The sequence below is a fragment of the Portunus trituberculatus genome, chromosome 21, assembly GCF_017591435.1.
Source record: "Portunus trituberculatus isolate SZX2019 chromosome 21, ASM1759143v1, whole genome shotgun sequence".
Taxonomy (NCBI): domain Eukaryota; kingdom Metazoa; phylum Arthropoda; class Malacostraca; order Decapoda; family Portunidae; genus Portunus; species Portunus trituberculatus.
This window is the reverse complement of record NC_059275.1, coordinates 17744432-17760511: the sequence shown is the minus strand read 5'-3', so window position 1 is coordinate 17760511 and position 16080 is coordinate 17744432. Positions and strand designations below refer to the sequence as shown.

The window sequence follows — 16080 nt, the reverse complement described above, 5'->3', positions numbered from 1 at the left end:
TGCATGATGCTTGTTCAGTGTCGTGGTCTTTGTAAGAGATCTTTTTGTTTTGATAGGTTATCGTTAAGCAGAGAGTTATAAAAAGGAAATAAGATAAATATTAAGATACGATAAAGGAGAACCATCTGAAGTAATAATGTTGCGGGACACTTGCCTGCCGCCCTTCCCTACATAAAATTTTCCTTCCTGCGCTTTTGCCACTGTGCTCCGTTTCGGTTTGTTTCCACTTCCTCGCCACACCTCCATCTTATTCAAAGGCTCTAACTGAGGTGGCACAGATTCCTAAACGTGTTCTTACGGGTGTAGTGACAGATGAACAGCATTCCTACGTCTTACACAACAAAATTTAATACTCTTGGCAACTTCGGGAACCTCATGGCTAACCTTCTCTGAGGCCTTGGAAAAAATGTCATCTTCACTGCCCCCTCCCCCCAACTCTCTCTCTCTCTCTCTCTCTCTCTCTCTCTCTCTCTCTCTCTCTCTCTCTCTTTCGATGCATTTCTACATAATCGTATCTAATCTTGCTTGCAGGGCCGCTGGATGATGGCAACGTTGTGCAAGTGAGTTACAATTGGTTACCTGTATATGTGTGTTTGTGTTTGTGTGTGTGTGTGTGTGTGTGTGTGTGTGTGTGTGTGTGTGTGTTATTATCTCCTCCAGTATTTAAAAGCAATGAAGATTGTGACAGAATGCTTAATGAGTATATAGCTCACGTGACCTTCCTTTACAATGTAGCTTGGAAATTCTATCCTGGCTGCTATTATTGATCTTTGCACGGAGGTCATCTGGCGATACATTTCCTTGACGTCCGGCGAGTGTTATGCTTTGTATGTAAAGTTATTCCTGTTCAAACCATGTCACTGCGATATCCAGCAAGTCACAACACCAAGAGCACTGCTGACGATGTTTGTAGGCCCCGCACAAGATAGAGAATGTGGTTGTAACGAGAGATTACTTATTGTCTTACCAGTACAGTGTTTGCAAGCGGCTGTGTAAAGAACTATAAATGTCTGGGAGTGGCGTGCGTGTGTGTAAGGAGTCGTGTCCAGCGGTGTGTCAGGAAGGAAAGAACCGTGCGATGTGAATTGTAATTTTGGTGGCCTCTTTTCTTTTTTTCCTTTTCCTTTGTTGTTGTTGTTATTGTTGTTCATCGTTTCCATCATCTTCTTTACAACTGTTCTTGCTTTATCTCAGAGTCTTTGCCGTGGTGTTGTTGTTGTTGTTGTTGTCCTCGTCGTTGTTGTTGTTGTTGTTGTTGTTGTTGTTCTCGTCGTTGATGTTGTTGTTGTTGTTGTTGTTGTTGTTGTCCTGTTGTTGTTGTTGTTGTTGTTGTTGTTGTTGTTGTTGTTGTTGTCCTCGTCGTTGTTGTTGTTGTTGTTGTTGTTCATCGTTTCCATCATCTTCTTCTTTACAACTGTTCTTGCTTTATCTCAGAGTCTTTGCCGTGGTGGCAGTGGTCATCATCTTCTTCATGGTGGTGCTGGTCAACCAACTGGACATTAAGTCCATCCCTCTAGCCGAACTCCCACGATCCTTACACTTCCTTCCCACATCCACTAAAAGCTCTGGCAGTGTCCCTCCCTCGGGCTGCAAGTGTTCCAGGGCGTGGCGTGTTCCAGATTGGATAACGTCGTTCATGAACATCTCCGTGCCTTTGACCAACGCCACCACCGCCCAGGAGTTGAAGGACCGACACCCGAACCTGGCTATAGAGTTGTTGTTCGGTGCCAAGGCTAGCAAGTCGCAGTGCTCCCTGCTCCCGAACATCAAAAGGTAAACGTATCGCTTGTGTTCCTCGTGAATGGTAGTACAGCACGCAGGCAGCAAGGCGTGCATGGGACTTTGTGTGTAGCTGTGTGTGTCTGTTCTAGAGCTTAGTTATGGTGCGTGGCTGTCACTGGCTGAGTGCCTGTCAGTCTGTACGGCTGCAGCAGGGGTCTGTGGCGTGGAGGAATGACAAATCCTTCCTCCAAGGTTTGATACGCGTCACCTAACAACATCAGTTTGTGCTTGCCATCTCTTTTCATTTATACTACTAGCATACATTTTGTTTCTGCATGCTCAATCATTATCATCATTATTATTATTATTATTATTATTATTATTATTATTATTATTATTATTATTATTATCATTATTATTATCAATATTATTATTATTATTATTATTATTATTATTATTATTATTATTATCATTATTATTATCATTATTATTATTATCATTAATATTATTATTTTCAGTATTATCATTACTATTGTTGTTGTTCCTCTTGTTATTATTTCATCACTTGTTATCAACACCTGTGCCTGATGACACCACAACCACCACACTACTACTACTACTATTACTACTACTACTATTGCTGCTACTTCTACTGGTGATGATGGTTATGGTGGTGGTGGTGGTGGGTGATGTTTTTTTTTTATTTATTTATTATTATTTTTTTGTACGGTAAGGCCTATAGCGCCTGTAGGCACACTTGAAGAGTGTATGGGAAGCGGTGTTCAGCTTCCGCCCATTAGTGGCGCAAGCAATTTTAATTATAGTGGTACCCATATTAAGGCCCATATCACCGCCCAAGCTCATCTTGAGTGTAACCACCTAGAACCTGGGTATCATGGTGACATGTAGGTAACTTTAAACCACTTGACAAATGGCAAAGTGTTTTAAGGCTGTACGTGGTGGGATTCGAACCTACGCGTGGACGTCTGCCTGATCCCACGCTCACCACCTTATCCACCCGCGCAATATCCTACATGCTACAGAAGGTCACGTCTCTTCCAACAGCATTGACTGGGATAACACACTCTGGCAGCGAGCGACTCTTGATACCAACGAGAGGTTTTTGTTGTATTCCGCCTTTTTGGATCCAGGAACAGGTGTGTGTGAGTGGGTTTGAATGGCGGCACGCAGGTAATGTGTGACTGTCACTGTGACTCACACACACACACACACACACACGTCCGGTAGCTCAGTGGTTAGAGCGCTGGCTTCACAAGCCAGAGGACCGGGGTTCGATTCCCCGGCCGGGTGGAGATATTTGGGTGTCTCCTTCCACGTGTAGCCCCTGTTCACCTAGCAGTGAGTAGGTACGGGATGTAAATCGAGGAGTTGTGACCTTGTTGTCCCGGTGTGTGGTGTGTGCCTGGTCTCAGGCCTATTCGAAGATCGGAAATAATGAGCTCTGAGCTCGTTCCGTAGGGTAACGTCTGGCTGTCTCGGCAGAGACTGCAGCAGATCATACAGTGAAACACACACACAGAGAGAGAGAGAGAGAGAGAGAGAGAGAGTAGGAAATATGAATCACTCAGTACGTATTTTGGTACTTTGAATCTTTTGAAGTACTACAAGTCAATTTATTTTTCAAAACCAAATGAGTAAACACACACACACACACACACACACACACACACACACACACACACACACACACACTAAAAATTCGTAAAACCTAAAAGTATTCCTGCTGTAAATTACAAGACGACACCATTGCCTCACTCCACCTGCCAAGGTCAACTCTAGCACATCACTATGCAGTGTGTGTGTGTGTGTGTGTGTGTGTGTGTGTGTGAGAGAGAGAGAGAGAGAGAGAGAGAGAGAGAGAGAATAATTCTTAAGTGCACACACACACACACACACACACACACACACACACACACTTTCGAGACATGAACATGTGTGTGTGTGTGTGTGTGTCCGTCCTTAACTATCTCTCTCTCTCTCTCTCTCTCTCTCTCTCTCTCTCTCTCTCTCTCTCTCTCTCTCCATACGGATCGATCTGTATTGCTTTGTGTACGTATACTGTATGTATTATTGGTCCTTACCTATAACCATCTCTCCTTCACTCTCTTAGTACTACATCTGGCTCTCCCTTCCAGACGGCAGGGCGTCCCTCAGGCTACTGGGCGTGTCGAGAAGCAAGGCTCCTCCTCTTGCCTGGTGCCACATTTGGTTCAGCTCAGACGCGCCGCCGCTGCCTGTCAGAGTTACTAGCATGGGTGAGTCCCTCGTCAGGAAGTCATGCTTTAGTCTTTAAAGGAAACAGTTCGCCGGTTCTCGAATAGTCAAGTTTTCTGTTCTCTGCTTACTAGAAGTCATTTCTCCTCTCGTTTTCTTTCATTCTGAGGAAAGACTTGGCTTGCTGGTATGTACTATTGTACTTCAGTTTTCAAAGAATAATGGTTTGTTTGTGTTCCTTGGCTCAGATTGTGTTGTTGTTTCCCGCAGACTTCCTAGACTACCAGAACAGAAACAGTGACCGCCAGATGCCGTACCTGCTGAGCTGTGCCCTGCCCCCAGACACCAGCCACGGAGTGCCCCTCGCTGTCTCGCTTGTCTCTGAGCCCTGTGCGCCAGCCAGCAATCTGCTCAAGGTGCCACGCTGACTCTGCTTTGTTTTCCGTATGTCTAATGATTGTTCAAAACACTTCACCACTGCATCTTCATTACACGGGTTTTTATTTATTCATTTCTTTGTGTGTATGGTACTAGTGATAGGATTTTTACATTATTATTAATAAATTACTCGCGAGAACCATACTAATCACGTCTGTGGACTTTGAAATTAGTCTTTGTGAGAGACCAGTGTTTCTGAACACGGTTCTTAGTTTACTAAGAGTGTGTTTGTAGCATTAATTTACTCTCTACATTACACCGTTTCAAGAGAGTGTCAGTCGTCTTCCAATTACCACTAAAGACAGAACATTTTCGCTGGTGAAGCTGGATTTGACAGTCTGAGCCCAGCACTTTGGTAGTGTGTGCGAAAGGGCGTCTGTGTACTGCCGGGGTAACTAACCTGTATGGTATAAAAAAGTGCATGAAAATATTAGAAAACTAGCAAACTTACTTATAGTTTTGCGTTTTCATCACTCGGGACTATAGCAGGTCAGTAGTCAGGCATGAACCAAGTGGTGCTTCCTGTTGTAGGTGATCGGTGCCAGGGAGCGTCTTGTGTCTGCCTACAGGTCTCACGTGGCGCCTCGCAACCCCATCACGTGAGTCGCTGCCTGCTTCCTGTCTCTCTGTGAACCAATACTGAATGAGTCTGAAGGCTTTCTTCTGTCATTCTACGTCTTTTTCTTCTCTTTATGTAAGAGTGGTTCTGGCCAGTAGCTACAAAGGGGTACGCTGATGTATTCCAGCATAGATAGTTGGTGGCAACCCCGAGTAAGGTTTTTGGGTGCAAATGTAATGAAGTGTGGTGTGTGGCGCAGGCGGGTGCGTGGGTGGGCGGCGGCGGTGTGCGGGCCGGCGTTGTTCTACTACCACGAGGACTTCTCGCTTCGCCTGGTGGAGTGGTTGGAGCTGCTGAGGGCGCAGGGCTTCAGCCAGGTGTTCCTCTACGTGACTGATGTGCACCCAAACATCAGCAAGGTGTTGCGTCACTACACGCAGGAAGGCTTCGTGCAGGTCACTGATTACACCTACCCGCCGCCCTACGTCAACGATCCCAACCTCAGGAGGTGAGTCCCGGGGGAGGGATGGCCCAGCAGGGGCGTGGCGAGGGGTCTTTTATTGAGAGTACAGGCATTTCTTTCTATTCCATCTCTGGCAAAACGTTTGTGTGTGTGTGTGTGTGTGTGTGTGTGTGTGTGTGTGTGTGTGTGTGTGTGTGTGTGTGTGTGTGTGTATGTTTGTATGTGGGTGGGTGGATGTATGTGTGGGGGTATACCTGTGTGCATGCGTGCGTGCGTGTGTGTGTGTGTGTGTGTGTGTGTGTGTGTGTGTGTGTGTGTGTGTGTGTGTGTGTGTTGCAAAGTGAAAAAAACGTGAAACAAAAAGTCAAGGTGAGATAACACTCTGTCCACCTGCGCCTCAATCTGTATCTACACACCTGCGTATTATCTCATCGAGTGGTTCACACACGGCTTATCAGCTCGGCAACACATCACATGGTCTCACCTGCCACCTCTTGACTCATCACGCAGGCGTCGCCACTGTGACCGGAGCTAGAACTGCCTACTTGTGTATAAACTCTAGCACCGACATACTTATTTTTATATCTTTTCTTCGCACTCCTGATCCTTCTTGAAACGTAAATGAAGATAACGATGATAACAATGATACTGAACAAGTGTGCAGGTGATGGCGGGATAGATAGGGAGGCGGTGGCGTAGTGGATAAGGTGGTTAGCGTGGGGTCCGGGGGCAGACGTTCATGCGTACATGTTCGAATCCCATCACGTGCCGTTTGGAAACTTGGTCATTTGTCGAGTGGTTTAAAAGTTACTTGCATGTCACCATGTTACTCAGGTTCTAGGTGGAGATATAATTGCCTTACACCAAATACGCGTTTGGGTGGTGATATGAGCCCTAATATGGATACCACTATAAGTAAAATTGCCTGCGCCGCTAATGGGTGGAAGTTGAACAGCGCTTCCCATACTCTTCAAGTACACCTACTGACGCTATAGGCTATATAAAAAAAAAAAAAAAAAAAAAAGACGCAATTAAGACTCATGCTTCCCGACGCTCCCTATCACTCACTCATGTCACCTATCACTCCGTCAGTAGTTGCCGGTTTGCTTACGCCAACACCTTCGCACCCTCAGGCTATGGACTCTGATGGAACGGGATAAGATGTTTGCCCAGGAGAACGTGTACTTCACTGACTGTGTTCTGCGCCACATGCACCAGTATCGCTTTCTTGCCCACTTTGACCCGGACGAGGTGCCCATCCTGCCCCGCCACGACAACTTCACCCACTTCCTCGATGACCTCATTGCAAGGTGCGTGAGTCTGTGAGTCTGTGAGTGGGTGAGTAAGTCAGGTACAGATGCTCATTTCACCTCCACGATTGAATGTGTATAGTCTTGTTACTGGCTCACTAAGAAGAGAGGAAATTTACATTGCATTGAAAAGTAAGATAATTTGAGATCACTGCTTTACTGAAAAAGTTAAATTTTTCAAGGTATTGCGAAGCAATTTAAGACAACTGTTTAATTGTAAATAAGAGGAAATGCTGAAGTAAGACGAGTGCTGTACTGACCTGAAGTGAAACAATTTGAAACTTCTCCTTTATTGAAATTGTTAGGTTACTGAAGAAAATTGCTTCATTGTGGGGAATATATATATATATATATATATATATATATATATATATATATATATATATATATATATATATATATATATATATATATATATATATATATATATATATATATATATATATATATATTTCATGAAAGGTGATAGCCAATTCGACGTTAATGATTTTCTTTAAGGTATTTTTTTACACCTTAAAAGTGTCTTATTTTTTCTTAAGGGGCGTGATGGCTTCGCCACAGGACGCTGTCGTTGTCTTCCGCGGTGGTGGCGTTGGCGTTATACCATTTTATTCAAAATTTTCTTCGTTTGGCGTGCCATGTCATTCTCCCTGTGTCCGTTGTTGATTGATGAACTTGACTCCAGGTGGTACAGTGTGTAAGAGCTCGTCTTATGTATGCACCGATGGTGGAGTCTTTGTATCGCTGCGGGCATTCACTTTTACCGTTAAGGCAGTGTCCGGGGTTTGTGGCCTTAACGTAGACTTCTGTGTTGAAGGACTCGTCGGTCTGCTTCACGAATATGTCGAGAAAGGGCATGGGGCCGTCTACACTGTTTTCTACGGTGAAGATGAACGCCAACGCCACCACCGCGGAAGACAACGACATCGTCCTCTTCTACCGGGCCTTCTACTCATCGGCGCACAAAGAAGAACTAATAATGAAAAGAATCATCAAGAACAACGTTAAACCAACTGATCCTTGCAGAAAAGTAAAATTACAAATATAATACAAGAATAAGAAATCCAGCCATCTCCTCCTCAAGAACGGCCCCAACACCAAGAGAGAAGCAATGCAGAAGTCATACGTCGTATATAGGTTCATCTGCAAACGAGGAAACTGCGAAATCCTCCTCACAACCTATATCGGCAAGATCACTACAAAGCTTTCTCGGCGACTAGCACTACACTAAACTGCTGGAGCCCCGAAGAACCACTTGCAACAAGAACACACCACCATCACCAGGAAAGAATTAGAAGACAACACTGACATCATCGACAGCTGCCCAGACGAAAGGAGATTGTCCATCCTATAGAAGCCCTCCACATAAAAGAAAACAACCCGAGGTTGAACATACAAGCAGTAGACCTACAAGCATTGCCGAGCATGAGAAGATAAAGGCAACCCAGCTCTGCAGCTGCACCAGGAGACGATGCGCCAAGCGAACCAACCAACCAGCGGCGCCGTAGCCCACGCCTTGCCGCTGCTGAAGCTGGCAGGTGGGTATACGCCAGCGAGACGCATTGTGATGATGGCCGTAAACAAATACACATTCTCACAGACTCTCTCTCGAGCCTTCAAGCTCTCAAACACACTCTGCCCCAAGACAATGTTCAGCTGCTCTCTGCCATCCACCTTCACATGGCATCGTTGCACCGAATGCAGCAATACCTTCGTTGCCGACGCTATCAGCAAGTCTGCTCGAGAACAGACACGACACCTGTTTGACACCACCGTTGAGGAAGGCAACTCCTCCGCCCATGGGTATCAAATCGCTCCTCAACATCAACCAACCATCTTTGATCTCGCCTTCCTACATCGCCTTTGCTTGGATACCTGTGTCGTTCCCAGGTACTTCACACAGATGTCGAACCCCGCCCGTACTGCTATACCCTTTGCTACATTACGTCCTGCGATGCCCTGCTACCATATCTCTGCGTCACTTTCAAGCTGACGCTGACCAAATCACTACAGCTGCCAGTATCATCGATCACACCCCCATCCAGACACTGGCAGCGCTCTATAAAACATATCCTCCCCCGCGCTGAATAACCCCTCTCCCCCAAAAAAAAAAAAAAATTGCAGATCTCTGACGGGCTTCTCCATGCCCGTGTGTCCAACACAGGACACAATAGACAACAACAACAACAACAACAACGCCGAGTCACTAAACTACAACAATGAGAGACAACACGGATGGTTAAAAAAACCAAGCTTAACATTAAACATACAAGAACCAACATCACTCTATACCAATATCTAACAAACACTTACCTTAAAACACTTAGTACCACGGAGACATCAACCCACTCTACCGGCATACAGTACACCACCTGGAAGAAAACACAAATTAATACACATGCCTCGTTAATTGTTTCTCCACCCCTTCTACCTCTGCTCCGCGCCCTGAGTTGCGGGGCGGGCAGGTGGATCCTCAGCGGTTGTGCAGAGCAGGGTGGCTCGCCACGGACCACTTTCCGTCCCTGCAAGGGATGGAGGACACCGGCTCTGTCACCTCACATCCGGCAGCGGGTGGAGGATGAGGGGAGTTACGACAACTACGGTGGAATATAGTTAGTTTACAATAAGGTACCTCTGCTCACACATGTAATTAAAAAAGGAAAAAAAAAAAAAGCATGACGGTTTGCCCGTCAACTTTACTCTACCACTGTACTTCTCTTCACCAAAACTTTATTCCCCAATTTTTTTAGACCCTCCCAACTAAAACTCTTTCACCCAACCTGTCTTATCCCCTCATACTGGTACTGGTACTGGTCAAAGCGAGTCACTTCTACTCCAGACACGGCACAGGAAACACCAACCCATCAGCTACTGAGGAAGGGTCAAGAGACCCGAAATCCGGATATAGCAGACATGGCTACCTATGGCGAAGCCATCAAGCCCCTTGAGAAAAAGAATAAGACACTTTTAAGGTGTAGAGAAAATACCTTAAAGAAAATCATTAACGCCGAATTGGCTATCACCTTTAATGAAATATGCCTGAGAGAGAATAGCACACTTCTATCCGCGCTGAACTGTCGCTCACTACTTGCAGCATAAGAGGAAAGGCACCTGCGGGGTTCAGACTGCAGTGGAATTACTTCTACAACAACATTGGGCCGGGAAGGGAGGCTGCAGACCTGCCAGATTCCCTGTGGGCACTGCGTCACACTCATCGTCAGGCGGAGCACATGAAAAGGCCCCTCCCAGGAAATTTCAAACCCATCTTCGATATGAATGCTGTGAGGGGTGTCTTCTCTCACGGGCCGGTGCTGTGTACGAAAGGTGAGCGGGCCTCCCTCTGTCCTGCTGTAGTGCATACACACTTTAAACGCTTTATTATGTCTAAGGATAGGTAGTAGACCAAATAGAGTTCCAATAAGCTAAGTAAGGATATACATGGGCAAGATACAATATTTTTATTACTTAACTTGTGGCACGCCACCCTGTATGGTTTGATACTGGAGATGGCTTTGTTAAATAATGTATGGTGATTTCTATTAGATGAATAAGACCTGAATCATTGGTGTACACATCCACTCTCTTCACTCTCTCCTTCCCTCTGTCTGCTAACCTTCAACCCTCCCCTCAGTAAGGTAGGGTGGAGAAAAGTGACCAACTGGCGGGTGACAAGCGTGTGGCAATGTCAGTCTTCTTCAGCCATTCCTTAGCCACTGAGACATTTCCCAAGCCATTCTTCAGCCAGGGAGACAGTTCATTAGTCATTTTGTAACCATTGAGACATTTCATCAGCCAGTTCTGTTATCCAGTGATTCAATTTGCCAGCCGGTTCTGCATATTCATCCTGTTGGCCACCTCTCTCTCTCTCTCTCTCTCTCTCTCTCTCTCTGGTAAATCCATGTATATTTTTTTCCACAGGTCGGTGTAATCCTAATAACTTGAGGAATGTACCCCCCGAGGAAGCTTTTCTGGGACACTTCAAGCTGAACTGTGATGGGCAATGCAACCAAACCCTCGCCTCTGACCCCACGCTACTCAAGTACAGGAAACAAGTCACCACCAGGGCGCTCAAGGTGATGGCCACGCTGAACTTGGTGTAGGGTAGTGGTGCAATGCAATGTAATGTAATGTAATGTAGTGTAGCGTAGCGTGGTAGTTTATCTAATGTAGTGTGGTTGTGGTTTGTGGCTGATTTCATTCATTAAACATGAGCTCTCTACTGCCTTATAGTCTGATCTTATGTAGTAACTCTTAAGGCCTTTGTTTTCTTCATCCTTACATATTTCCATCACTCATTCTCTCCAGTATGTTTATCTGTAGTGTTCTTTTCACGCTCTCTACTGGCTCCTCACTAACAAGCAGACACCGAGTGTTTTCGCCATCCTTACATATTTCAATCAGTCATCCTCTCCCATATGTTTATCTGTAGTCTTCTTTTCACGCTCTCTAATGGCTCCTCACTAACAAGCAGACCACTGAAGCTAGTCCAGTCATGCACCGCTCGTTGTGTGAGCCACCTTCTGTCGGTCTTTTGTTACACTTGTCTCGTACTTCAGACTTGCAAGTGGTTCGTCTTTTGAGTGATGAACGTGGCTTCTTGTGGCTTAAGAATACATGCAGGAATACAAGTAAAGGAGGTTAGTTGCAAGAAGCCGTCAGGCCTACTCGTGGCATCTGGCAGTCCCTTCACGAAGCACGCATGTTCGCACCTATCGGCCCTAAGTACTTTGCACTAGGCCAGGTCAGGTGTCGTTCGGGAAGCTTTGCCTTTGCACCAGCTCTTCTCTGATCTTTACTGTTCCTCACTGCATGGTCTGCTTTCAGTTCAGTTGGTCGTGCCAAGTATTTTTCTTTCTCGTTCCCTGTTTCTGCTCATCTCGTATATCACCGCCTTGCTTTCTTCAGTCAGTTCTTCTTTTAATAGCAGTTCTCCGATTATGTCCTCGTCTTTCTCTGTACTAATAAGTCTAACAGCTAACAACTTGATTCCTGCTTGTATTCCACTTACTCACCACTACTTGATAACCCATTCACTCCTCACCTTGCAGAATCTCAAAGCTCTTCACCAGCAGAATCTCAGAGTACCTAGCATTCCTCAGTCAGGGACGATTGAATCTATGTCATTGTTTTGTTGTCGCAGTAGAATTAAGCGTGCCAGTCAGCCTACAGTATATAGGAGTCTTCAGGCACACGGGTTCAAATCCTGGCCAAGATCCACTCAGGGCATCCACTGAGGGTAATAGTTTCTAACAGTGCCGAAACCAGTCCTCCATTAAAAAGGTGTCGTTTGAACCCTGATAGATGAGCAACAATTGGCCCTGTAAAGACACAACACCATGCACAGCTCAAGGGAAACCCCCCACTCGGCCAAGGCTCAAATGTTCTTCCAACAGTAAATATGTAAGCCTCTGTGTATCAAATCGTCTTGTATATTTTGTGAATGAGGCGTGAAACTTTTATTCTGAATGTACTACATGAGGAAAGAGGGAACAAAGATAGCACGCATCAAAACAAAGTAATGAGAATATAAATGTTGGTAATAGCACATCATTAGCGGTGGTGAGCAAAGTATACATGCATGTCTTACTTTATAAAGCGGGGGCCGCCGTGGTACAGTGGAACCATGCGTGCTTTGGGGTCCGAAGGGTTCAAGCGCATGGGTTCGAATCCTTTCCACGGTCTGAGTGTAGGTTGGGCTTTCTCACTCGGGGCAACGGTTTCCTAGCGGGTGGGCTTTGAGATAGGAGGTACCCCTAAAAAGTATCCCCTTTAGCCCATAAACTCCCGTGAAAAGCCCACATGGTATAAATAAAAAAAATAAAAAGTAAGTAAAAGTTATAGCATCAGTCGCAACGTATGAAATTCTCTGTGCAAAGTATGTATACCGAACAAAGTGCTCCAGAAATTACGGGTTAGCAGTCACACATCAGCCGCAAAGTACGTGCTTCCCTCTACAAAGCGCACACTACCGTATCGTATAGTTTCCATTACTGGTGAAGGCAGCGCGTGTGGTGGGTGGGAGAGGCGAGTCCCGTGAGGCTGTGGTCGTGAGGCGCAGCGGGAGGCGTTATTCACCTGCTGCGCTGCGATTAATCAACATTACCTCGCGGTCAGTGGTGTTACAGCTCGCAGTGAGGGTGACAATACAGTGCTGGCTGCTCCTCGACGCGGCTCACTGAGGCTCGTATTCTGAAACATTTTGCTCTCTCACCGTCCCTGCTTTCCGAATTGACTCCAGATGAATATACTCGTGTTTTTCAAGATTATTTTTATGGTTCTGGTGATAGATTGACAAGATTTCTAGTTTACAAAAAGGAGAAACTGTCTTGAAAACCCGGCTAGTTGTCTCTTTGGCCTTAGAAAATTGTCGTAGTGAGAGGAGGCGTTTCTGAATACGGGCGTCATTCTGATGCTGTGGAGTTGCAGTGCAGGTGTTACAGATACAGGTCCTTTTGTTGCCCTTGAACAGAACTGTCTTAGGTAACAAAGAAAGAAGGACAAAGAAAAGTATAATGGATATAACCTGAGCTCACTCATTTCCTGACACTTAATTTCTGGGCAATAAATCTTGATCTATGCAATGACAAGATTAGTGGTGAAATTATGAACTGCATGTAACTTATCCTCTTCAGTACGTACTGGAACACATTTTTACCTTAAGATTTGTGTACGATTTGACCATTTTCTCGACATTAGGAAGGGTCTGTGGGGGTCACAAGATTAATGACCACAGTCTTCACTATTTTAATCCCTACATGAGTTTTTGAAGCTGCAGAAAATCACCAGAGTCAGAATAAATATGGTACTGAAGGGTTTAACCTAACCTAAGCTTCAGATGGAAACGTTACTCTTCTTTTGAGATTGTCTGGAAAATTGCGGAAAAAAAAAAAAAAAACTTGTCTCCTTGTCTGGCACCGAGGAGGGAGTTGTCTTGGTAACTCGCGCTGTTGCCGCCGCAAAGGTAATCCGCGTAGCTCACAATGATAAAACGGCAAGAATCAATCACAGTAGTAACAACAATAACAATAATAACAATAATAATAATAATAATAATAATAATAATAATAATAATAAAACCCGCTAACGGTATAGGAAAAAGCTGTCATGATAAAGGGGCCGCCGTGGAACAGTGGAATCTCTCCCGCTTTGTGATTCTCAAGCGCACAGGTTCGAATCCTGTCCACCGTTCGAGGTTAGGAACGGCATCTACTTGGGGTAACGGTTCCCATATGCCAAAACCAAAGTCCTTCTGACTCCTTTAACAGGAAAACCGGACGTAAAAACTTAAAACAATAAATAAATAAAGGGCGTTTGTCTTTTTTTTTTCTTTTATACTTTAGCGGGTTGCCGAATGCTTTCCCATCATAGAGTACCCTTAATTGCTTTTTCTACCTCGCGTCTTCCTCCCTGGCGATAAAGAGGTAGACAGACTGATCACAGCGACCAATACAATAACAATACATTCACATCACACACTACAGCGTACAAATTTCAGTCACGATCCATCATAGGCTACATCTGCGGTCCATATGTCTCGTATACTCCAACACTTCTGTACTTCACCTCCACTATTTCAAAAGGCTTTATCTAAATGTACACGAGTTTTTAAAGGTGTTTTTTCTGTTCTAGAGACAGAGTGACAAGATTTTTGCATTATTAACTGGAGAAACACTCTTGAAAATCCCGCTAGTCATCTCTGGGATCTTGGAAAATAGTCGTGGTGAGAGAGCAAAACATTTCTGGAGCGGATATTGTTCCGGCCCCGTAACATACTCCACTACCATCACCTCCTCCGCTTGCTACCTCGTTCGCCACCTCTCCACCTTCCCTCCACGTTACTGTCTCGTGAACCTTCCACGTCACCGTCTCATGAAGCCTCCACGTCACCGTCTCATGAAGCCCCGCTACTGTCCCGAAGTTGGATTCATGCGGCCTCATCTGACTCAAGCGGAAGTGTTAAGCGAGCTCCCTGATTTCTGGAAGTCAGTCGAGGTCAAGGCCTCAACCAGTGAACACAACGTCTCTTGGACTATCGTGGGATCCACATCACCCAACACTTCACCACTGCGACACCTCATAAGTATCACTTCCCCTCGTCCCGTTTTTTTTTCCACATTGCCTCCATATAGGATTAGTATTATTGTTAGGTATTAAGTTGGGTTCTTTATTGTTGTATTTATTTGTGTGTTATATGTATATGTGTATGTCAGTTTCATTGTCATTGGGTTATTAAATAGCTTCTTAAGTGCCCCTTTGCATATCCTCACTAGTTGAAGCTGCAGTGTTTTTTTTTTTTTTATTATTGTTATTGTTCACCGGCTCCCCGATCCCAATCTTACCCATTTAACCGGTGAACGTAACAATATTCTCATCAACAGTGAACGATTCTCACTCGGTAATATATAAACACCAGTGTTCTTTGGTTCCACTCACAAATTGACTGTATATTGTGAAGGATTTAGCACGTCACATCACGTTCAAAGGCATCTGAAGTTAAGGACAGCCACAAAATGCCCATTTATATATAGAAATGACTTCCCTTCTCACTACGACAATTATTTTCCAAGGCCATAGAGACATAGCTGGGTTTTCAAGACAATTTCTCCTTTAAATAAACTTATCACCAGAACCATAAAGATATTCCTAAAAACGCGAGTATCTTCAATTGGAGCCTTTGGAAAGCAGTGATGGTGAGAGAACAGAGCGTTTCAGAAAATGGACCAAAGAAAAGTGATGTGATATACTTGTAGCTGAACACTGCCTTACATTCTGAAACACCTCTACGCCGGAAACTTTCTACTTTCAAATGACTCTAAATGAGGTTATACTGGTTTCTAGGGAAGATTCTACGGTTCTTGTGACAGATTCTCGAGTCTTCTGCAATATCAAGAGAAAAGTCCGCTTGTAACCCCTATTGATCATCTCTGTGGCCTTAGAAAATGGTCGCAGTGAGAGAGCAAAGCATTTTATATGGTGTTAGTACAACGGTAGTGTTATTGGTTATGTTTCAGGTAGTTTCGTATACAAATCTCGGAATCCTAATTAAATGTGCTGGTCTCGTATCTCCGCTACCCCTAAAAAGATCAGAGGGTTTTATAGTTCTATTGATAGTTTGACGTGAATTCCACACTTCTGAAAGCGAAAGGTACATTTGAGAATATGAGTAATCATTTTGTAGTCTTTGAAAAGTAATCTTGATGAGAGAGCAGAGTACTTCCATCCATTCTTTCCAGATTGGTGCTTAAAAGAATAAAATAAATAATAAATTAATTAATAGATAAATAAATAAATAAACAGTCTACGGGTTTTTAACATGAATATTAATTTTAGTTGTTATACCATATTGATGAATA

At 44.5% G+C, this 16080-nt stretch overlaps 1 protein-coding gene across 3 annotated transcripts; it reads left to right on the top strand.

Moving 5' to 3' along the window:
* The first annotated feature begins 499 nt into the window (after positions 1-499).
* On the top strand, positions 500-10982 carry LOC123507135. 3 transcript variants are annotated; one of them, XM_045259747.1, is made up of 10 exons: positions 500-560; positions 1435-1773; positions 2788-2879; positions 3879-3998; positions 4228-4373; positions 4927-4994; positions 5214-5462; positions 6551-6727; positions 9822-10051; positions 10646-10982. In XM_045259747.1, exons 1-10 carry the CDS (start codon positions 541-543, stop codon positions 10825-10827), a joined length of 1623 nt encoding a protein of 540 aa, XP_045115682.1. In that variant the 5' UTR covers positions 500-540; the 3' UTR covers positions 10828-10982. The 3 variants fall into 3 exon arrangements, with proteins under 3 accessions (XP_045115682.1, XP_045115684.1, XP_045115683.1); XM_045259748.1 differs by lacking the exon at positions 500-560 and adding an exon at positions 654-1207 and having other exon boundaries at positions 1448-1773; XM_045259749.1 differs by lacking the exon at positions 9822-10051 and having other exon boundaries at positions 10646-10788.
* The last annotated feature ends 5098 nt before the right edge of the window (positions 10983-16080 follow it).

Excerpts from the sequence above, each read along its gene's own strand:
- LOC123507135 (XM_045259747.1), top strand. The coding sequence starts at position 541 with ATGATGGCAACGTTGTGCAA. Across the intron at positions 1,774-2,787 it reads CTGCTCCCGAACATCAAAAG|CATTGACTGGGATAACACAC; the intron begins GTAAACGTATCG and ends CTCTTCCAACAG. Across the intron at positions 5,463-6,550 it reads AACGATCCCAACCTCAGGAG|GCTATGGACTCTGATGGAAC; the intron begins GTGAGTCCCGGG and ends TCGCACCCTCAG.